Source organism: Cnephaeus nilssonii (genome assembly GCF_951640355.1).
Source record: "Cnephaeus nilssonii genome assembly, chromosome: 20".
NCBI classification, from domain to species: domain Eukaryota; kingdom Metazoa; phylum Chordata; class Mammalia; order Chiroptera; family Vespertilionidae; genus Cnephaeus; species Cnephaeus nilssonii.
In genome coordinates, this window is record NC_137091.1 from 37,820,363 (window position 1) to 37,844,242 (window position 23,880).

A 23,880-nucleotide genomic window follows, 5' to 3' on the forward strand; every position below is an offset into this window, starting at 1 on the left:
TTCAGAGTTTGACATATCCTAAGTACTACATACGGACATCATCACCAAGGTCTTCTCAGACATCCCATGACCCTGTCCCTCACTCCTTGTGTCCGAGAAACATTTATCCTCTTTGATTCCTTGACCTCTCCCACAGTACTCTCACGCCCCTCTTAGTGTTGAGCACTTAATCTTTTTTCTCTTTTTTCCCCTCAGAAACACGAAGCAAATCTTTTTAAGTTCTCAGGAGTTTTAATGACCAAGTGTGGGGGAAGGTGAGAACCCATGTTGTTAGCGAGCTCTGGGAATCACAGCGTCACTTAGGTGGAGGGATCTCCTTGACAGTGGGGATTCTGATCACATCCTTCTCTACTGGACACTCACTGAAGTCAGGGAGACATCTCTCCACACCTGGATCATCTTCACAGTATTTGGCAGGAGTCGATGGGAAAATGTGTAACATTGACGGCCATTTATCTTTATCTGGAAGGGAAAATGTATCATAAATACAGTATGCCACCAAACAAACTTACCGTCTTTCTTTCTACTTCTGCCCTATAGACACACCATCCACCCAGAAACTCTCCGTCACACTTCAAAAGCCAGTATACGTGCTTCTTTTTATAACCTATATTTTGCGACTATTTCGGACAGTTGTTCGCTCTATTTTCTGTGATTCTCTTATTCCTCCACTGAAGTGCTACCACTTTCTGTTGTATTGTCTATGTCTGCCAGGCCTTCTCTCTAGCTTAGAAGATTCTCGTGAGTAGGAACTGTGTCTCATGAATCCTCAGTGTCTGTATCCTTTCTTTTTGTTTTTTTTAAATCCTCACATGAGGATATTTTCCCATTGCTTTTTAGACAGAGTAGAAGTGGAGAGGGGAGAGAGGGAAAGAAACATCGATGCGAGGGAGACATATCAGGGCCAGGGATCATGCTTGCATCCCAGGTGTGTTCCCTTGACTGGAATTGAACCCAGGACCCTTTAGTCTGAGGGCTGACGCTCTATCCACTGAGCCAAACCGGCTAGGGCTTCAGTGTTCTTAAAGAGGTAGAATTGTACCTATGATTTTAAATGAGGATAATTTAAATCAGCTTACAAGCATATGAAAAGATACCTGGCTTCAATCATAATAAGATGTTAATTTTTTGCTTCTCCATTTAGAAAGGTCAGAATTTTTAAATATACACTTTATTACCATGGCTAAGGAAAAAAGGCAACTTTTTCTTAGTTTTTCAAATTTAAATTGCACACACTTTTTCAACCAGCTATTCCATATTTCTGAATTTGTCCTTTCACATAAGCATTGGGAGGTTGATAATGAGAAAAATGTTATATAGAATACAGCTTCATTCATGAGAGCAAAATATGGAAACCACCTAAATGTGCATGAATAAGGGTCAAGTTAAATCGTTCTGAGAATGCTTCTATTGGAATATTAGGTGAACATCAAATAATGTGAGGACATCACAGGTAGAATGATTTCTCTAATACAATTTTTATTATTTTTTATTATCATTTTAAAAAAATCCTCACCTGAGGATATTTTTCAACTGACTTTTAAAGAAAGTGGAAGAGAGAGGGAAAGACAGAGAGAAATATCTATGTGAGAGAAACACATCAATTGGTTGCCTCCTGCACACGCCCTGACCAGATATGTGCCCTAGGACCTGAACAGAACCCAGGACCCTTTGGTCTGCAGGCCAATGCTCTATCCACTATGTCAAACCAGCTAGGGCATGTAACGTACATTTTTGGACAACAAATAAACTCTAGTCTTCAATGTGTGATTTCTAGAAATACTTATAACATCATTTATTTAAAAAGAAATAAAAGCAGATAAAGATACATGATGATAGATAGCTAGCTAGCTAGCTAGCTAGCTAGATGGATGATAGACTTGTATAAGCATATAATATCTCTGTAAAGAGCATAAAGGGACTAGTAACTGTTGTTCTGGAGGGAGAAACTGGGCTTGGGAATGTAGAAAACACTCAATTTTAAACTAATTATAATTATTTGTATGCATATTTTAACAATCTCTTACCTGAAAACTGAAAGAATGATAGCACAGGTAGAAAACATGGCTGCAAGTGAAGACGGAGGACATTTTCCACCGTGGAGAATAAGGCATCTGTGCTGATCTTGACCTGAGCCTGGCAGTACAAGCAGAGGGTGCTGTGTGATGAGAGGGGCAGGAGATGAACCACAAGGGACTCTGGGGGCCAGGCCAGGGAGAGCTGTGTCCTCCTCTGGGAGCCCTTAGGGCCCATGTAGTGGATGCTCCTGGGTACAATCACCTGGTACTCATTCTGAAGCACCGAGATGCACAGCTCAAATGGTTGGCCATCCACAAAAGGCATACCTTCGTACTTCTCCTCTGATTTCCAGTCCCCAAACTGACGGCTGTTCATCACCACACAGTTGCCAAAGTACACTCGGAAATAGAAGGCGATGTCGGAGTCCTCTTTAGTTCCAGTGTGGAAATCCACCTCCAGTTCTGGGCGCATGCTGAAGGCAAAGCACACAGCATGTGGAGCGGGACCCTTCCTCATGGGGCCCACATTCGACACACACACACACACATACACCCTTCCCAACTCCCCTGGGGGAAGGAAGGCCTTCCTGGGAGACACTGCAGTACGTGTCCCTGTGGGGCTGCTTCAGCTTGTCCTGCCCAGGCTGGGGAGATGCCTCATCTCTTAGCCCAGGTCTCACACTGTGCAGCAGTCATTGGCCTGGTGCTACTTTTCATGCCCTGGAAATACTGCTGTGTCTCTTGATAATAAACCTCAGCTCCAATGCTTGAGTGACCCCAGCCCCCAGACTTCAACACTTACCCACAGACATGCAGGTGTTTAATCCTGTAGGTGTTTAATCCTGGCACCGGATGGGTCTCCAGGAACTGCAACTGCATTGTGCTACCATTATGCCAATTACACATTTCAGTATCACTCGTGCATGAATTGATCTCCAAAGCTTCAATAACCTCTTTTAATTTTTTTTCCAATTGCAGTTCAGTTTGGGTGTGTTTTGCTTCCCTGTCTTCTAATTCGCTAATTCGGTCCTCCGTTTCTCCTAGTCTACTGTTGAAACTTTCCAAGGTGTTTTTTATTGCAGTTATATCACTTTTTATTTCTTCTTGATTCTTACATAATTTATTGATTTTTTCATCCATCTGGTTTATGATCTGTATGACTCTTACTCTGAATTATTTTTCTGATGTATTGCATGCCTCCGTTTTACTTAGCTGCTTTTCTAGCGATTTCTCCTTTTCTTTCCTTTGGGGGTTTCTTTGTCTACCCATTTTTGCTCTCACCGAAGGATCTAGATGTTGAGTCGTGTAGGGGCTGCACCTTGGGTGTCAGTGGCTCCTCGGGTGGTGGCTGCTCCTCGGGTGGTCACAGCAGCAACTGCTCCTCAGTTGGGGGCGTCTCCTCTGGTGGGCGCTGTTTGCAGCAGTGGTGGCTCCTCTGGCTGGCAGGGGCAGGCTGCTTGGGCAGCTGCTGCTCCTCAGATGGGAGTGGGCTGCTTGTGAGTTGCTGCTCCTCAGATGGGGGCAGGCTGCTCATGGGGCTGCTGCTCACAAACCAAAAAAAAAAAAAAAAAAATAAAATAAAATAAGATCCTAGGAATAAACTTAACTAAGGAGGTAAAAGACCTGTACTCGAAAAACTACAGGATACTGAGAAAAGGGATAGAGGAAGACATAAACAGATGGAAGAACATACCGTGCTCATGGATTGGTAGAATCAATATCATTAAAATATCCATACTACCCAAAGAAATCTATAGATTCAATGCAATCTCCCTTAAAATACCAATGGCATATTTCACAGACCTAGAACGAACTCTCCAAAAATTCATCTGGAATAAAAAAAGACTCCGAATAGCTGCAGCAATCCTGAGAAAGAAGAACAAAGTAGGTGGGATCTCAATACCAGATATCAAGTTGTATTACAAAGCCACTGTTCTTAAAACTGCCTGGTACTAGCACAAGAAGAGACATATAGATCAATGAAATAGAATAGAGAACCCAGAAATCGACCCAAACCACTATGCTCAATTAATATTTAACAAAGGAGGCAAGAGCATACGATAGATTCAAGACAGTCTCTTCAATAAATGGTGTTGGGAAAATTGGACAGATACATGCAAAAAAATGAAACTAGACCATCAACTTACACCATACACAAAAATAAACTCAAAATAAATAAAAGACTTAACCATAAGACAGGAAACCATAAAAATCTTAGAGGAATCCACAGGCAGCAAAATCTCAGACATATGCCAAAGCAATTTCTTCACCAATACAGCTCCTAGGGTAATGGAAACTAAAGAGAAAATAAACAAATGGGACTACATCAAAATAAAAAGCTTTTGTACAGCAAAAGAAACCATCAGCAAAACAACAAAAAAGCCCACTACATGGGAGAACATATTTGCCAAAGTTATCACCAATAAGGGTTTAATCTCCAACATTTACAGGGAACTCACACAACTTAACAAAAGGAAGATAAACAACCCAATTTAAAAAATGGGCAACGGACCTAAATAGATACTTTCTGAACGAAGATATAAGGAAGGCCAAGAGACATATGAAAACATACTCAAAGTCACTAATCATCCAAGAGATGCAAATCAAAACGACAATGAGGTACCATCTCACACCTGTCAGAATGGCTATCATCAACAAATCAACAAACAAGTGCTGGCGAGGATGCGGAGAAAAAGGAACCCTCGTGCACTGCTGGTGGGAATGCAGACTGGTGCAGCCACGGTGGAGAACAGTATGGAGTTTCCTCAAAAACTAAAAATGGAACTCCCATTTGATCCAGTGATCCCACTTCTAGGATTATATCCCAAGAAACTAGAAACACCAACCAGAAAGGATATATGCACCCCTATGTTTATAGCAGCACAATTTACCATAGCTAAGATTTGGAAACAGCCTTAGTGCCCATCAGCAGATGAGTGGATTAAAAAACTGTGGTACATCTACACAATGGAATACTATACTGTGGTAAAAAATAAGGAATTCTTACCATGTGCAACAGCGTGGATGGAACTGGAGAACATAAAGCTAAGCAAAATAAGCCAGTCAGAGAAAGATAAATATCACATGATCTCACTCATTTATGGAATATAATGAACAACATAAAGTGATGAACAAAAAGAGTTCCAGAGACAGAGAAGCATCGATCAGACTGTCAAACCTCAGAGGGAAGGTAGGGGAGGGTTGGGGTAAGGGGGAGAGGTCAACCAAAGGATTTGTATGCATGCATATAAGCCTAACCAATGGATACAGACACCAGGGGGGTGAGGGCATGAGTGGGGGGTTGGGGGGGCAGTGGGGAGATAAGGACACATATGTAATACCTTAATCAATAAAGAAAAAATAGAAAACAAAAAAATAAATAACCTCACTTCTTCATTTCCCCACCATAGGCTACAGAGTACTCACATGAAAGACATGGCAGGTGTCCCTTTGATTGTCACTGAAGAACCAATGTTCAAGGATGAAAGTTTTGTGTATGGGACCTGCCATGGGAGAAGAGAGTGGATGAGAGGGACAAAGCCAGGTGTGGTCCCCCCTCCTACAACACCCAGTGGCAAAGCAGGATAAACATCAAAGGACAAACTCTGAGGGCCCCCTTCTCCCCACCTCATCACAGTCAGGACCCTGTGTCCGTGAAGAAATGAGAGAATTGTCATTGAAAGCAAGCTTTCAAGAACCAGGCTTCCTGGGTTCTAATTTACCTCTTACTAGCAGTGAGACCGTAGATCAATTATTTGAATCCTTGCCTTCGTCTCCTCAGTAGAAGGAGGATTATCAGAAATTCCTACTTCAGAGGGAGCTCTCAGTAACACATGAGCTAATAGATGTAAAACCTTTAACCTGATCACTGGTATGCATAGGGTCTAAAGAGGGGTGACCTAGCAGAAGGAAAGAGCCCTTTCTGAAGTTCCCCCCTCTGACCATTTCCTATCTGAAACTCTAAAGACAAGACAAAACTATAAAACTATAAATATTCACTCCAATGAAAACCATTTGTTAAAAGAGAGGGCAATGATAATGGAAAAGGAGACGCCCGTGTGTGGGCTATATACGCATAGGAATTTTCAAGGACATGCATGTTCTTTCAGGTACATGCACAAGTCACTGAGGACACAGCCAGTACCTGCACACAGGGTCGGGGGGCAGTAATTGAAGCAAATAATTAAAGAAATCTACACATTGTCCATTGGTATCTACTGTTAGCTTTGTCTGGACTGAGGTTGATTTTGTTCCTTCCATCTTCAGGTGATCCATTCTCTGAAACCAATTCCCACAACCACCTTCCCCAGAGAGCCAGGATCTGGTTCACCTTTTGTTGTTGTTGTTGTTGTTGTTGTTGTTGTTAGGACAAAGGAAGGACTGGCTGGGAGAGGAGACCTGAGGCAGGAGCAGGGGTCACCGTGTGCTGACCTAGACAGGAGATCCTGTGCCCCACAGTCTGAGTTCACCTCCCCCAGGCTTCTTGAGAAGAGGCATCTGAGGACTGACTCATTCTGCTCTCATTAATGCTCAGGGAGGAGTCCTGGGAAACCCACTCTCCCCAAGACCTCCAGTTCTGCCCACCAGGAACCACAATGATACACATGGAAAGGCACAGAGTTACTTAAACAGTCACTACCTGTGAAGCACTGCTTTTGCTGTATCTCTTAAGTTTTAGTATGTCTTCATTTCTATTTTCTCTCAAAGTATTTTCTAATTTCTCTTTTAATTTCTTCTTTGGTCCATCGGTACTGAAGAGAGTACCAATAGATCATAATTTCCACATACCTGTGAATTCCCTAAATTACTTTGTTGTTATTTAAATTCATTCCATTGTCATCAGAGAAAATATATTGCATTATCTCTATCCTTTTAAATTATCAAGGTTTGTTTTATGGCATAGCATATGGTTTACCCTGGAGAATGTTCCATATGCACTTGAGAATGTATATTCTGGTGTTCTAATGATATCTGTTAGATCTATTTGGTTTATAGTGTTGTTCAAGTCTTCTACTTCCTTTGTTGACCTGCTGCCTAATTTTTCTATCCATTATTGAAAGTTCCAAAATATTATTGTTGAACTAGTGGCCTGGTGCATGGATGCATGCACATTGAAAGAAAATTAATTAGAAGAAAGGTTCATGCAGTAATTACGTCACTGCAAAAAACTGCATGACAAAATAGTATATATAATATAGTATTATAAAATTAAAACAGGAGTGTGATTGGCACTAGCGAGAGCTTTATATATATCGTGCATGCGCGAGTCAAGGTTTATTTTTAAACTAGAGGCCCAATGCACAAAATTCATGCACTGGGGGGGAGGGGTCCCTCAACCCAGATTGTGAGAGGGCATAGGCCAGGTTGAGGGACCCCACCAGTGAAAATTGGGGCCCGGGAGGGATGCTGGAGGTTGGCCAGCCGGGGAGGGACCGTGGGAGGTCTCCAGGGTGTGTCCGGCCCATCTCACTCAGTCCCAATCAGCTGGACCCCAGCAGCAAGCTAACCTACTGGTCAGAGCATCTGCCCCCCTGGTGGTCAGTGCATGTCATAGCGAGCAGTTGAGTTGCCTTAACATATCATTAGCATATTACACTTTGATTGGTTGAACGGACAACTGGATGACCAGACACTTAGCATATTAGACTTTTATTATATAGGACTAGAGGCCCGGTGCATGAAATTCGTGCACGGGGGTGTGTGTCCCTCAGCCCAGCCTGCACCCTCTCCAATCTGGGACCCCTCAAGGGATGTCCGACTGCCCGTTTAGGCCCGATCCAGGTAGGATGAGGCCTAAACAGGCAGTCGGACATCCATCTCACAATCTAGAATTGCTGGCTCCCAACTGCTTGCCTGCTTGCCTTCCTGATTGCCCCTAATTGCTTCTGCCTGCCAGCCTGATCATCCCCTAACCACTCCCCTGCCAGCCTGATTGATGCCTAACTGCTCCCCTGCCAGCCTGATTGCCTCTAACTGCCCTCCCCTGCAGGCCTGGTCACCCCCAACTGCTCTCCCCTGCAGACCTGGGTCCCCCACAACTGCCCTTCCCTGCAGGCCCGGTAGCCCCCAACTTCCCTCCTCTGCCAACCTGGTCACCCCTAACTGCCTTCCCCTGCAGGCTTGATCACCCTCAACTGCCCTCCCTTGAAGGCCTGGTCCCTCCCAACTGCCCTCCCCTGTTGGCCTGATCGCCCACAACTGCCCTCCCTTGCAGACCTGGTCCCTCCCAACTGCCCTCCCCTGCTGGCCATCTTGTCACGGCCATCTTGTGTCCACATGGGGGCAGCCATCTTTGACCACATGGGGGCAGCCATCTTGTGTGTTGGAGTGATGGTCAATTTGCATATTACTCTTTTATTAGATAGGATAGGATAGAGGCCTGGTGCATGGGTGGGGGCCAGCTGGTTTGCCCTGAAGGGTGTGCCAGATCAGGGTGGGGGTTCCCTTGGGGTGTGGGGTAGCCTGGGAGAGGGGCCTGTGGTGGTTTTCAGGCCGGCTATGCCCCCTGGCGACCCAAGCAGAGGCCCTGGTATCTGGGGTTTATTTATCTTCTATAATTGAAACTTTGTAGCCTTGAGTGGAGCCAAGCCTCCTGCTTACTCCATGGCCGCAGCCATTTTTTCTGGGATTTATTTATCTTCTATAATTGAAACTTTGTAGTGGAGGCCAAGGCAGGCCAGGGTTGTGGGAGCTTGGCTTCCTCCATCGCCGGGGGCAACCCTAGCCTCCTGCTCTCTCCAGCTCCGTGGCTGCCGCCAATTTTGTTGGGATTTATTTATCTTCTATAATTGAAACTTTGTAGCCTTGAGTGGAGGCCTGGGCCTGCCAGGGTGTGTGGAAAGCTTGGCTTCCTCCATTGCCGGGGAAACCCAAGCCTCCCTCCTGCTCGCTCTGTGGCCGCAGCCGTCTTGGTTGGGGTTAATTTGCATATTTGTTCCTGATTGGTTGGTGGGTGTAGCGGAGTGATGGCTAATTTGCATATTACTCGTTTATTAGATAGGATTTTTTTGTTATTTCCTTAGGTCTTTTTTTTTTTTAATTTCTTTATTGATTAAGGTGTCACATATTTGTCCTCATCCCCCCATTCCCATCCCACACCCCTCCCCTTGGATGCCCCAACCCTCTGTTGAACTTAAGCATTGGTTAGGCTCATATGCATGCACACAAGACCTTTGGTTGATCTCTCCACCCTCCCCCCACCCTCCCCTATCCTCCCTCTGAGGCCCGATAGTCCGATCGATGCCTCCTTGTTTCTGGTTCTGTTCTTGTTCATCAGTCTATGTTGTTCATCATTTCCCCTAGATGAGCGAAATCATGTGTCACTAGAGATATACTTATAAGAATTGAATGTGTGACGAGCAATAATAGTTATGCTGACAGGCAAATGAATCAGTCTGTAGTGAGTTTCTTTCTGGACCAACAGTTCTTTTGAGACCCAATATCAATGTCCACCAGTTCCCTATGAGTACATGTCGGCACTGACCCCTCAGCTCTGGATGGTGGACAAATGGTGGTAATGCAGGTCCGACTCCCTCTGGTTTGGTCTCGGCCGGACCCAGGGGCACTGATTCACCCGGACCCAGGGGCCCACGGCCTCACCCGGACCCGGGGCCAGGCTCACCCGGATCCAGGGGCCCACGGCCTCACCCGGACCCGGGGCCAGGCTCACCCGGATCCAGGGGCCCACGGCCTCACCCGGACCCGGGGCCAGGCTCACCCGGATCCAGGGGCCCGCGGCCTCACCCGGACCCGGGGCCAGGCTCACCCGGATCCAGGGGCCCGCGGCCCCCCCCGGACCCGTCCTTAGGTCTTATCATATACATCTTAACTAATCAGAATGACCTTCAGATTTATACTAACTTAATTCCAGGGAATACAGAAAAATTGCTCCTAGATAGACTACCTTATCCATTTTGTTGTGTTATTGTTAGACACATTAAATCTATAAATATTACCATGAATTCATTGTTATAATTATTACTTTATATATTTTAAGTCTTTTAAAGTGGCTGACAGGAAAAATAAGAGAATTTATACTTACAGCTTTTGTTATATTAACCTTATCACTTCTGGTTCTCTTTATTTGTTCTAGTTTATTTCAAGTTACCCTCTGGAGTCATCTCCGTAGCTAGATACAGCTTTGCTCCAACATACTTTCTTTGTGCTATTAGTGATAATTATACTATAATTCTATATGTTATAGGCCCAACAAAATGTATATGTATGTTTGTATACATTTATTTATTTAATCCTCACCAGAGGACATGCTTAGAGAGAAGAAGAGAGAGAGAGAAACATTAATGTAAGAGAGAAACATCAATGGGTTACCTTCCATACATGCCCCAACCAGAGATCGAACCCACAACCCAGATATGGGCCCTGACCAGGAATTGAAACAGCAACCTTTTGATGCACAGGACAACACTCAACCAACTGAGCCACTCCAGCCAGGCAATACAATTGTTTCTTAAAATAATTTTTTGGCTTTTTTCTTGTTCCTCTCCTTTTGGCATTCCCATCACATGTATGTTGTTTTTCTTAATGGTGTCCTGCATTTCTCTGGGGCTCTGTTCATTTGTGTCTATTAATTTCCTTTCAATTCTTTAGATTGCATAATATCTATTGACAAGTGTGCTAATTCTTTCTTCTGTCAGTTCAAATCTACTACTGAGCCTCTCTAGTGAATTTTTCATTTCAGTTATGGTACATTCCAGCTCCAGATTTCATTTGCTTCTATTTTATAATGCTTAACTTTTTATTGATATTTGCAATTTGACAAGTCATTATTATATCTTTCTTTTATTTTTAAATCATTATTACTTTTAGTTGTTTGAACATATTTATAGTGACTACTTTGAAAGCTTTGTCTGTTGTCTTCTTTTTTTCCAGTGTAGGGGTGATACTTTCCTGTCTTACTGAACCCATACCACGTCTCCTTCATAACCAGCACTGTCCAATAGAACATTTGAAAGTTCTATTGAAAGTTCTAGATAGACATGTACTATTTCTGCACTGTCCAATATGATAGACAGTAGCCAAATGTGGCTACTGAGCACTTAAAATGTGGCTAGTGTAACTGTGGAAATACATTTTAAACTTATATTTTAATTCATTTAAATTTAAGTAGCCACATGTGATTAATGGCTATCTTCTTGGACAATGCTGTTCTAGACCAAGCTCAGAGAACCCAACTCTCTAGAATCCCCTATTTAAGTGTTCCTGAACCTGCGTCCAGTTACCTGTGTGGGTCTCTCCCCAGTCAATCTTGCACCCTATAACCAAAATAGGTCATGCTGGTGTGCATACCTGTAGGCCCAAGGAGCGGACAAGAAATGATTTTGGGAGATGGATCAAGCTCCAACATGCAGATTAGGGTGTCCACATATATGCATGGATGACTCCTAAAGAATTCAATATGTAGATAGAAATGGGAAGAGAAGGGTATGGTCCAGGACCCACAAATGTAAGAATGGTTTGACTGGCAAATCCATTTCTTACTGATGTGGTGGCTACATGTGTGTGATTTAAAAATTTCCCACTATCAGGATAGAGTCCAATCTCTGCTCATGACATAGAAAGTCTTGTACAGTCTTCTGACCATCTCTCTGACCTCATTTCCTGCCATCCTCTGTCTCAATGTCAGCTCCAGCCACATTGACCTTGTTGCTTGAGCTAGCAGGCCAAGTTGCAGAGGAGTATGTTGGAGGGGGCTTGGCTTGCCCTGCATTTAAAGCCATTTTTATTAGCAAATTACAGAAATGCCTGTGATGGGGAAGTGAGTGAAGTGATGGGGGTTGGAGTGGACAGCTAGTATCAGAAACGAGGAGGCAACTGCAGCCTCCCAGAAGTAAGGAGGGAAGTGTCTGCTTATATAAGAAAGCTGGAGGCAGTTCTGAAGAGTTGTGGTTGAAGGAACCATCAATCAGGTACCCTGAACAGGTGGAAGCTGGGGCTACTCTCTGAGGAAGGCTGTGCTCAGAGCTCCAGTTACCAGCATAGAGAATTCATCTATCAAAGATGATGCCAGAGGGGAGGGAGCGGAGAAGGCAGAGGCCTGAGTCAGCGGAAAAAGTGATTCCAGAGCACCTGAGGTGACTGCAGAGCCACTAGAAGGGGAGCTGGAGAGCAGTAGTAATATCTAACTCAGTGGTTCTCAAAGTGGGGTCCCCTAGACTAGCAGCATTAGCTTGACCGTGGAACTTGTTAGAAATTCAGCTTCCCAGCTTTCCTTCATGAGAAGCAGAAATTGGGGGAGGGGGACGGGGGAGGCGAGGTCCCAGAGGTGATTCTAAGGTTATTCTAATAGCCAACCAAGGTTGGGAACCCTGCATCTAACCTTAATGAACATGGACTATGTGCCACACATTATTCTGAGTGATTCACCTTGCTAAAGTCATTGGTCCAGATATCATAGAAAATACACCATTTTACAGATGGGAAATGGTAAGCAGGATAAGTTAAGCAACTTACCTAAAACCAGAGAGCCAGACAGAGGTAGAGATGAAAAGTGAACCTCAAGCTTGTGCTCTTATCTGCTGCAGCGATGCTCCAACTTTAGCACGTAGCCCAGCAACGCTTCTTAAAACACACTTGCTGGAACCTATTCTGAATTTGTGATTCACTAAAGCTGGGTCCAAGAATTTGCATTTCTCACAAGGCCCCAGGTGATGCTGATGTTCCTGGTCCAGATCCCACATATGAGAACTTCTGTACTATGTTATACTGTCTTTTACACATGAGGAATTAGTCCAGCAAATGGGAATGTGGATGGGTCTGGGTTTTTCTGTTCTGTTTGTTTTTTGAGAAAGTCCATGTGTATAGATACCTTCTAGCTGCAAATGACAGAAAACCCAACTGAAACTGACTGAAGGGAACTATATATTTGTAAGCTCATCTGTTGAAACAGGTAAGTTTCTCTTCAGGCACAGCTGGACCCAGGGTTGAGGAGGTAGAAGAATTCTTTTAGTCTATTCATCTCTCAACTCTGCCTTCCTTTCTGTATTGTCTTTGCTGTCAGGCAAGCTTGCCCCTCACAGTAGCGCCTTAGCAGGTTTGACATTAGATTCTACCCTTCCTTACTATCTCAGCATAAGCCCACCCAGGCTCTCATTGGCCAGGACCCTTGGGTCACAGTATCCTTTCTGAACAATCACTGTGGTCAGTGAGATGGAAGATTCTCATTAGTTGGGCCTGGGTTATGAGCTAATCCCTGGAGAGTCAGCTGGTGGATTCAGAGCAACACACAGACCAAAAGTGTGTGTGTGTGTGTGTGTGTGTGTGTGTGTGTGTGTGTGTGTGTGTGTGTAGGGTGGGGGGGAGGATTGGGATGCTGTAACCAATAAATGGAATAGATGTTGGAAAGGCCAATATAACCCATGTTCACTACACCACCCTCAAAGGACAGAGCCCCAGAAACCAAAATGTATACCCACTCATTAAAATCGCATAAGATGGGCCCAAGCATAGCAATCATGGTAAAAGAAAAAACCTGGAGGTTGATGTATTTTATTATCTCCTTTACATACAGTAAAGAATCAGGCAAAAATAATCAATGTGCTAGCAGTTAGCATGGTGGTTACCCCTGGAGTCTGGGGTGTACCAGTATCTATTGCAGCATAAGAAGCCTCTCTAAATTTACTGACATATAACAATAACTACGCTGTAGCCAGTTTGGCTCAGTGGATAGAGCGTTGGCCTGGTGACTGAAGGGTCCCATGTTCGATTCCAGCCAAGGGCACATGCCCGGATTGCAGGCTCAGTCCCCAGTAGGGGGGCGTGCAGGAGGCAGCCGAACAATGATTCTTTCTCATCATTGATGTTTCTCTCTCTCTCTCCCTCTCCCTTCCTCTCTGAAATCAGTAAAAATATATTAAACAAACAAATAAATAAAACAATGATAATTAAACACTATTATCACTCAAGTTTCTGGGATTTGGGTGAGCTCAGACAGATGATTTCCTCTTGGACTTTCTCATGCAGTTACATCAGATGGTGGCTGGAGCTGGGGTCAGCTTGAAGGCTTCCTCAGTCACATCTGGCAGTTGATTCTGGCTATTGGCCAAAATGCTCATCCATTAACTATCCACATGGTCAGGGCTTCCTCACAGCACAGCAGCTGAGTTCCAAAGGTGAGCATTTCCAGAAAAAACAGGCAGAAGCCATACTGTCTTTTGTGACTCAGCCTCGGATGTCATTTTTGCCATACTGCCCGGGATCAAGAGGAGTGGTCACAGACTCCCATCTTTTTTTTTTTTTTTTTTTTTTAATCCTCACCCCAGGATATTTTTTTCATTGATTTTTAGAGTAGAAGGGAGGGGTGAGGGGGAGGGAGAGAGGAGAGAAAAACATGGATGTGAGAGAAACACATCTTGGTTGCCTCCACACACACCCCGACCGGGGGTGGGAAACAAACCCTCAACCCCAGTACATGCCTTTGAATGGGAGTTGAACCCCAGACTCTTGGTTGGGTGGGCCAACACTCTAATCACTGAGCCACACCAGCCAGGGACAGACTCCACCTTTTGATGTGAGAGTGCCATGAAGAAGAGACTGTGGAATGGGTGACGGTCATTTTGGGAAACTATAATATGCCACGGGGAGGTAATGACTAGGAGGGGGCATGAAGAGGACTTTGGGGCCACTAATGCTCTGTTTCTTTATCTGGATGCTGCTTACAACCAGTTGCACAATGTTTTAAACTATTCCACAATGTCATTTCTGGGATCTCTGCACAGGAAAGCCCAGACTTATTTATCCTTCACATCTTAGCTTTACTATCCTCTCCTCCAGAAAACCACTCATTACACCCCACACTCCCTCAGGACCTTGGGGAAGGCACACTGTCCTGTTTATGAGCCCCCCACCACTCCAGATCAGAAGTCCTCAAACCTTTATGACCACATATGTTTGCATGCCTAAACAATGTTTGCTTGTGCTTGGTTTTGAGCTTTATGAAGAGTATCATCCTATATGGAGTCTTCTGAAAAAGGGAAATCTCAGAACGGGAATAATATCAAAATCTGTGTTGGACTAACAACAGATGATATAAATTATAAAAAAAAAAATCCCCTTCAGAAACGTGCCATTGGCAGAAGACAAATCCCAAGGGAGGGCGGCTAGGGACAGAGGCAGAGAGTAACGGCGCTCAGACTGGTGAGATCCACAACATGCCTGCTGCGCACCCGGCCAAACAGTGAAAGCAGCTCCAAATGCTACCATGGTGTCGGGGCTCATCAAACAAGCCTCCAGGGGAGGCCGGCTTCACGGTCCATGTCAAGAGCTGTAAAATGTGCGGGACCCACGTCTTCCTCAGCATTTCTTAACTCAGTCAGTAAACCTGACTCTGTGCCAAGTTCTGGTGACAGTGATGACCAAAACGGACTCTGTCCCCATCCTCGTGGGTTTACCCATCTAAAGAGAGAGACAGACATACAGATGCCGACACCACAGATGGTCAGGGCTGAGAAGAGGGAACCCAAAGACTGTTGGGAGCCCGGAACAAACACTGACAAACCCTGGGGGATGGTGTGACATTATTTGTGAGAAGGAAGTTGTGAGAAAGAGAGTTACTCCGAAAAGAGGGAAAAGTATGTATAAATGCTTGGAGGTAAAAAGGAGTCTGGAGTGTTCTAGACCAGCACTAGCCAATAGAAATAGGAGCCACCAATGTAATTTTGAATTTTCTAGTAGGCACATGAAAAAACACACACACGTTAATTTTAATAATGTTTTATTTAATTCGATATATCCAAAATATTACCATATTAACATGTGATCAATATAAAAATTGAGATACTTTACATTCTTTTCTGTAGTAGTCTTTGAAATCCGATGGGTATGTCACACTTGAAGTACACCTCAATTCACACTAGCCACATTTCAAGTGCTCAACAGTCACATGGGACTGGCTGCTGGACTGAACAGCACAGCAAGACCCTTGCTGCTCCAAACACTGGCATGACTTGGGAGCTTATTAGAAATGCAGAATCTCAGGCCTCTCCCCAGACCCACTGACTCACAATCTGCAGTTTAGCAAGATCCCAGGGAATTTGTATGCACATTAGTTTGAAGAAAAAAAAATGGGTCCAGTTCTGCCTAAAACATTCTGTGGCTTACTATTTCCCTCATGACAAAAGCGCAGCTATTGACCTTGGCAATCACTCATTCATTCATCACTGTTACTGAGCACCTAGTGAGTGCCAGGCCCTGCACTGGGTGATGCTGGGGACACAGGAGGGATGAAGACAGACCTGATACCTACCCTCATGGAGCTCTCAGGCAATTAATATAGGTAAGTATCCAAATCCCTATTTCATTCTGACCATCATAAACATAATGTAAAGTGTGCGAGGAGTATTACAGGTGGCCTGACCTGGTTTTGAGTGGAGGGGGCATCCCGAAAATAACCCAAATACATAAAGAGAGCATGATTAGGGCAAAAGGCCATGAGCAGATTAAATGTCCCACTGCAGGCGAGGAGCCTGCCAAGCAGCACCAGCCTGTCCATGGTCACTGAGAAGGATCATTTTCAGGCTTCAGAGCAACGGGGATCAACGCCTGAAGGACAGGGTTCCCGGAAACAAGCCAGGGACCGAGCCAGGTGATAGGATCACACAGATCTGTCTGCATTTGGAAAATGAGGGAGAGGGAAGGCGGTCAATTTGCCAGCAGGGGGAGGACTTGGGGCAAGGAATTGTAGGTTTCCTTTTCTCTAAAGAAAATGTCTTTTAATAAAACATGTGGATTTGCATTAAAATAACTGAGCAGAGGAGAAAAAGTGTGCAGGATATAAATGGAACAAGAATTGCCATATGCTGGTAATTGTCAAAGCTGGGTGATGGGGACATAGGCCTTCATTAGACTTCTCTCTGCTTTTGTGTGGTTTTGAAATTTTCCCTAAAAAAATAGTTAAAAGTGTTCTTCTTTACAAATAATTGGGGATGTTGAAAAGAGATTTTTAGCAGCTGGAGAAGTAAGCTCTTCTTCCCCAAAGAAGAAACTGCAACATCAGAAATGTGAACATCTCCTTTAAGAATGGCATCCAGGAGGAAGGCGGTTAAAGGCACAGACAATGGAACCAACCAAGACTCTTGGGTTCTAGTCCTAGGACTGCCACTTACTAGCTATGGAACCTGAAGCGTTTGATTTAAGCTCTAAATGCCTCTCACGAAACACTGGGAAAGGAATAGTAGCTGCCTCCTAAAGCCTGTATGAGGGTTACTGAATCAATCCATGGAATGGGCTTGGAACAGGCCGGGCATGAAAAAGGCGTCGGGCAGATATTGGCAGTTATCATTAAAGCACATGCTAGCCAGATTTAAAACCACAAAATGTCTCAAAGTGGGTGCATTCACAGTTAGTTGCCTTACCCTAAATTCACTCTCCCAATAGTCACTGACATCATAGCAGAAGACAAAGATTCTCCCAACATCAAAGATTCCTCTACATATCAAAATCCTTTTATATAACTCAGTTGTTCCCAATGCTTGTAAGACACTAGACAAATTACACAAGTCACATTTACAGTGATAATTATGAAAATTCATGGTAGAAAATCCCCTCTGTGGATGTGACTCAAAAGGAAGCTTACAAGCGCTCCTTCAAAGTACATTCCAGCACTCTCACCTTCTAGCACTCGGTTACAGTGTGTACAGACAACAAACCTCTACGCTCTTCTTGCCTCTGTAGAATTTTTAAATAAAATGATTCCTAAAAGGCTTTTTCTCTTAAACTCAAACACATGACATTTTTTTTTCTAATTTAAATTTTCTCCCACAACAGCTATTGGTGTTATATTAGTGTTCAATGAAAACATGTTCATTGAGGGGAATATCTGTAATACTGTCAGCAATAAATAAAAACATGTTCATTGCAAAAATTGTTTTAAAGTAAAGCTACCCCACACACCAACTTCCAACACTCAGTAATAACCACTGGTTATACTGTATTCATCATCCTTACAGATGGTGCTGTCTGGGGACTGTTTCAAAATAACATGAGTGGGAAGAAAGTGGGTGGGCAGGGCTGGTTGAGCTGAAGACTGTTGGGGCTGGGTGAAGACCTATGTAGAGACCTAGGTGAGCACATTGGTCATGTTCAAGAAAACAAAGAAGTTCAGTGGGTCTAGAGCTTAGGCAGTCAGAGTGACAGGCTGAGATGGTGATGGTCAGGGCCCAGATCACCCCAAGCCTTCAGTACCAGGAGGTAGGACCTTATCCTAAGGACACTGGAGAAACATGGAACGTATTGAAGCAGGAGGGCATGATTAGATTTGTGTTTCACAAATATCCCTCTCACTGCCAAGTGGGGGTGGGTTACAGGGAGAGATGGGAAGCCAGAGGCCAAGGAGGAGGGCAGGCAGAGACAAGGTGGGAGAGGACAGGATGTGGCCAAGGTGGGACCATGACGGCAAGAAGGGGGCAGATGGGAGCCATCCAGGAGTCCTAGTGGACAATCTGTGGAGGCTGATGGGTAGGGCTGGGGGGGTGGGTATGGGGAAGGAGGCATCAAAGATGAAGCCCAGTGCTCTCTGAGAGCCTGGGGTAACCCCTGAGATAGAGACTGAGAGGAGTAGGTTAGCAATTTGGGATATAGTGCGTGTTAAGGACCCAGAGATCACCCAGGCTGAAGGGGAAAGGGAACGGTGCCCTCATGAGGCCACTCACAACTGGGGCCCAGGGAAGACGCAGGGGTTTAGGGCAGAGTGGGCATCGCCAGCACAGAGACAGCAAACCAACCATAAAAGAGATTCAGATGGCCCAGGGGTGGGAGTTGAGAAGAGCTCCCCCCACATTTAAGGGATCAGCGACAACAGGAACTTCTTGTAAAGAAGCAAGACATAGGAAGAAAATCAGGAGAAAGCAGTGTCAGAGAAACCAAAGGGAGAGTGTTTTGTAGAAGGGAATGGCTAACACTGCCAGTTTTTGCCAAGATGGTCAGTAAGTGAGCCTAAAAAAGTGCCCAATGAGCCAAGTTTCTTATTGTCAGAGAAAGAAGTTACAAAGAAAGCAAGGAGGGAAGGTGAGAATGAACCTTTTAGGGCTGGATTAGAGTCAGAAATATCAGTATTGCCCTAGCCGGTTTGGCTCAGTGGACTGAAGGGTTCAGAGTTCGTTTCCGGTCAAGGGCATGTACTTTGGTTGCAGGCTTGATCCCCTGTTTGGAGCACATGCGGGAGGCAACCAATCGATGTGTCTCTCTCACACCAATATTTCTCTCTCTATCTCTCCCCCTCCCTTCCATTCTCTCTGAAAATCAATAGAAAAATGTCCTCAGGTGAAGATTAACCTATATATATATATATATATATATATATATATATATATATATATATATGTGTGTGTGTGTGTGTATATATATGTATATATGTATATATATACACACATACATACATATATATTATATATATATACATTTATACAGATAGCTATATCTATCTATACATACACACACAGAAATACAGATGTGTGTGCATACCTGGATTTGAACACATACGTATATTTCCTAGCTCTGTCAGCTAAGAGGGACTAGAAACAGTGACACCCCAGTAGCAATGACCGTACTCAGTGCCCAGACCTTGGTTTCTAATACCTTTCTCCAATAAAAGGAACCTGGGCTCCCTGGAGAAATGGCTGATTCCATGGCTGGGGCAGGGAAAATGCAAGATAAGCCTGAATCATCTTACAATGCCAGAGAGTAAGGAGGTAGGTACTCAAGAAAAAATAAATAAAGAACACAGGAACCAACCTGAAAGAGCCCCTATGGCCAAAAGGGAAATAATTGGAGTGAAAAAATTAATTATGATAGTACTGGATTATACACAAAGAATAAATATCCATGAGTCCATACTGATAAAAATGAGTGATTATACAAATAAAATAAATGGGGTAGAAGAGACAAACCTTCCTGCAGAAGAATTCTAAATAGTAAATGTAGAAGAAATGAGGGGAGTAGAAAATGAACACTAGAATACCACAGTAATAATTGTCTCAGGCAAGATCCATGATGAATGCTAAAAACCATGGGTGGAACTTTGAGGAGAATCAGGACATTTGCACAGTCTCAAAGTATCTTCCCATACTTACTAATTATGACAAATTCTTTTATATTTTTCCCTACTAGAACTGGAGCTTTATTCTCCTCTTTTTGAGTGTGGGCTGGATTTCGTTACTTGCTTCTAACAAACAGAGTAAGAAAAGGGAAAACCAGTAACATTATACTTAAGAAACCTGATAGACACCGCCTTAAAGTAGTGATCCAGGTAAATATCAGCTGAGTGGCATTCTTCCCCAAACCTATAATCCCTCTCTAACCATGAGAAAAATATTATAGAAACCCAGATTGAGGGGCAGTACACCTCAAAACTGTCAAGGTTATGAAAACCAAGGAAAGACCGAGAAACTGTCACAGACTGGATGAGACCAAGGAGACATGGCGAATAAATGCAACATGGTGTCCTGGATTGGATCCTGGGACAGAAAAAGAACATTAGTGAAAAACGGGTAGAATATGAATAAAATCTGGAGTTTAGTTAGAATACTAATCAACATTAATTTCCTACTTTTGAAAAATGTACCATAAATATGTAAGATGTTAACTTTAGAGGAAGTTGGGTGCAGGGTATTGCAGGGTATATGGGAAATCTTTTGTATTTTCTTTGCAACTTTTCTGTAAATCTAAAATTATTTAATATAAAAAAATTATTTAAGTATTTACTGACTTGGCTAAAAGTCATCACCTGTAGAGACCCAAACTCCCTTCATCTGACTCTTCAAATCTCACCTCCTGTGTTCTCTACTCCAGGAAGTCCTTCCTGATACCTTAGACTAGCTCAAATACTTCCTCTGGGCTCCAACAGCACCCTGTAACTCCCGCCATCCTGGCCCTCCCTGATCCCCGTCTGGTGAGGGGGTGTCTCCCCCACCTGACGGGTGCTCTCAGAGGGCAGGGTGGAGGCTGTCTCAGTCATTGCTGTGTCTCTCTCAAGTGAGGAGTGAAGAATGTCTGTCTTCCTGACTACGATGGCAGGCAGAAGCTGTGTTGGATCCCCATCACTTCTCCCAACGTAACCCTAACCCTTCTGGGCTCAGAGCCTGCCAGAGCCCAACGTCCTCATCTCTCCTACCCCATTCACCCATCTGAGGCGACATAAATAAAGTCTCACCCACCCACGTACCAAAACATCCACACACACACTCCTGCCCCCAATACACCAACTGTCAGAAACACTTGGTGACTATTTGAGGTGCCCAGTCCACAGCCCTTCCCAGCAGACAGACACCCCTGCAGAAACTCCTCACCCCCCAGCTATAGCAGGCTGAGCAGAGCTTGAGAGCCAACCCCAGCAATGTGATTCTTGTCCGGGGAATTTGGAATGGGGACAGAGGAGCTGTGGGCACTGCACTGGAATGTCACATGGAGTCAGGGCAAGAGTGACCCAGGGCCAGCCCAGCTGCCTGCAAACAGAGGAAGCAGCAGATGCAGAGAGGCGAGACCACAGTGCCAGGGCCAGGAGGAAAGAAGAGTCACTGCCCCGTGTTCTGACTCTATCCTGTTCTCACGAGGCCCTTGTCCGTTTCTTTCCATCATCGCCCACAACCAATCCACTGTCAGTTCTGTTTTCAAAATGTATCCAGCCGAGCTGGTTTGGCTCAGTGGACAGAGCATTGGCCTGCGGACCAAAGGGCCCCGGGTTTGATCCCGGTCAAGGGCACGTACCTTGGTTGCAGGCTCCTCTCTGGCCCAGGTCCTGGTCGGGGCTCATGCAGGAGGCAACCAGTTGATGTATTTCTCTCACATGGATGTTTCTCTCTGTCTTTCCCACTCTCTCAAAATCAATGAAAAAATGTCCTCGAGTGAGGATTAACAACAACAACAACAACAAATGTATCCAGATGACTGTTCACTACTGTCCCTGCCCTCGTCCAGGCCACCATCACCTCTCACTTAGATTATGGCAGCAACCTCCTCATGGACCTCCCTGCCCTAACTCCCAGACCTTGTTTCCATCTATACTCCCTACCTTAGTGACCTCATCTGGGCCTTCATACCACAAAAATGCCAATGACTACCCAAATTACATCTCCAGTCCAGATTTCACCCCTGAATGCCAGATTCCTAGATTCCACTGCTTGCTCAGCAAGTCCCCTGGGATGCTTACTACATCCACGTCCACAGCCTCTCTTAGTCTTCCCCATATAGTTACTGGCATTCCCTCCTTCCTCTGCTAAGGCTAAAACCCTTGGTTGTTGATTCCTCTTTTTCACCCCACACCTATACCCCAAATCCTGCCTACTCATCCTTCAAATTATATCCCAAATCCGACCACACCTCCCACCTCCACTACTACTCATCAAGCTAAGCCACCACTATCTCTGGCTGGATTAGTGCAGTAGCCTCCTCACTGGAGTCCACTTCTATCCTTGTGTCCACATGGCAGCCAGAGGAATCCTATTAGTATCACATCACTCTTCAGCTCAAAATGCTCTGATTTCTTCCTATCTCACTGAGAATCAAATTCAAGTCAGGATGGCTCATCCCTACTCCAGATGTTGTCAGCTGGGAGCTGGGCTAGATGGCATCACTCATGTCTACCACATCAGCTAAAACAGGGGAACAGCTAGGGGCTGGCCGGGCCTCTTTCCACATTTCTCTCCAGCAGCGTAGCTGCATTTCTTTATACAGAAGCCCAGGGCTCCAAGAGAGCGAAAGCACAAGCTGCCAGGCCTCTTAAAGGCCCAGGCCTCCCCAACTGCATCACTTTCACTACACCCTATTGGTAAAACAAGTCACAGGTCAGGCCAGATTAAAGGAGGAGGAGACTTTACCTTCTAATGGAAAAAACCCCAGCAAAGAATGGGTGGCCTTCATTAGCAGCAGCTACTTTAATCTCATAGTAACAGCCTCATCACTGGCCTCTACTTCAACCCATAATCCCCTATTGTCAATTCCCCACACAACAGCCTAAGAGATCTGTTAACATTTATAACTGACCATGCCTCTTTCCACTATTTAAAAGTCTTGCCCTGGTCAGTGTGGCTCAGTTGGTTGGGCATCATCCTATGTACCGAAGGTTGCCATTTGATCCTGGGTCAGGGCACATGCCAAAGTTTCGGGCTTGATCCCCGATAGGGAGCATGCAGGAGGCAGCTGATCGATGTCTCACTCTTACATGGAAGTTTCTCTTACACTCCCTCTCCCTTCTTCTTTCTCCAAAAATCAGTTAAAAATTTTAAAAAATAAAATTCTTTTACAGCTTCCCACTACACATGGGGTAAGGACACACACTCCTTACAGGATCTACGTGGTCTATCTCTTGTTCCCTGTCAGCTTCTAGGTTCCAACCATGTTACACACACACACACACACACACACAACCAGATTTAATGGAGTTAATGCCTACTCCTTCAGATCACCTCAAACCTCACTTCTAGGGTCCAGATTAGATTTCCTGCCAAGTGCTCTTATAGCACTTCCTACCTTTCTCTGTAATTTCATATTGTGTGATTAGTTGATGAGCTGAACCCCCCACCCAAGACCGTGAGCTCTTTGGGAGCAAGGAAACTATTTTGTTCTCTGCTGTCTTCCCAATGCTGAGCACAAAGCTGAGGCAAGATGAAAACATTTGCTGAATGTCTGAGACCTCAGAAAAATTTTAAGGCAGCTCCTTAAAGCTCTGTGGAAAGGGAATTGACAGAGTCTCTAGGATGCTGGGATCAGGATCTGAGCTCTGAAATCATCCACCCATCCATCCTATATAATAAAAGCCTAATATGCTAAATGTCCAATCGTCCATTCAAACAATCAAAGCGTAATATGCTAATGATATGCTAAGGATGCTCAACCGCTCACTATGACATGCACT

The 23,880-nt window shown here is 44.6% G+C and overlaps 2 protein-coding genes across 9 annotated transcripts in view; both read right to left on the bottom strand.

Annotated features, from left to right (window-relative positions):
* On the bottom strand, positions 1-16,284 carry LOC307092513 (uncharacterized protein; the record flags this gene model as incomplete). The annotated part of the gene is made up of 7 exons (XM_079759786.1): positions 1-462; positions 2,028-2,491; positions 2,821-3,092; positions 3,300-3,336; positions 3,386-3,559; positions 5,445-5,521; positions 16,279-16,284. 7 exons carry the CDS (start codon positions 16,282-16,284, stop codon positions 296-298), a joined length of 1,197 nt encoding a protein of 398 aa, XP_079615912.1. The 3' UTR covers positions 1-295.
* Positions 15,557-23,880, bottom strand: part of DYRK1B (dual specificity tyrosine phosphorylation regulated kinase 1B) — a 21,245-nt gene continuing 12,921 nt past the window's right edge. For 7 of the 8 annotated variants that reach the window (XM_079799448.1, XM_079799446.1, XM_079799444.1 and 4 more), the window contains one exon: positions 15,557-23,783. The gene's annotated coding sequence lies outside the window, so the exon portion shown is untranslated. The remainder of the gene's footprint in view (positions 23,784-23,880) is intronic. The other variant, XM_079799442.1, reaches the window with a different exon arrangement.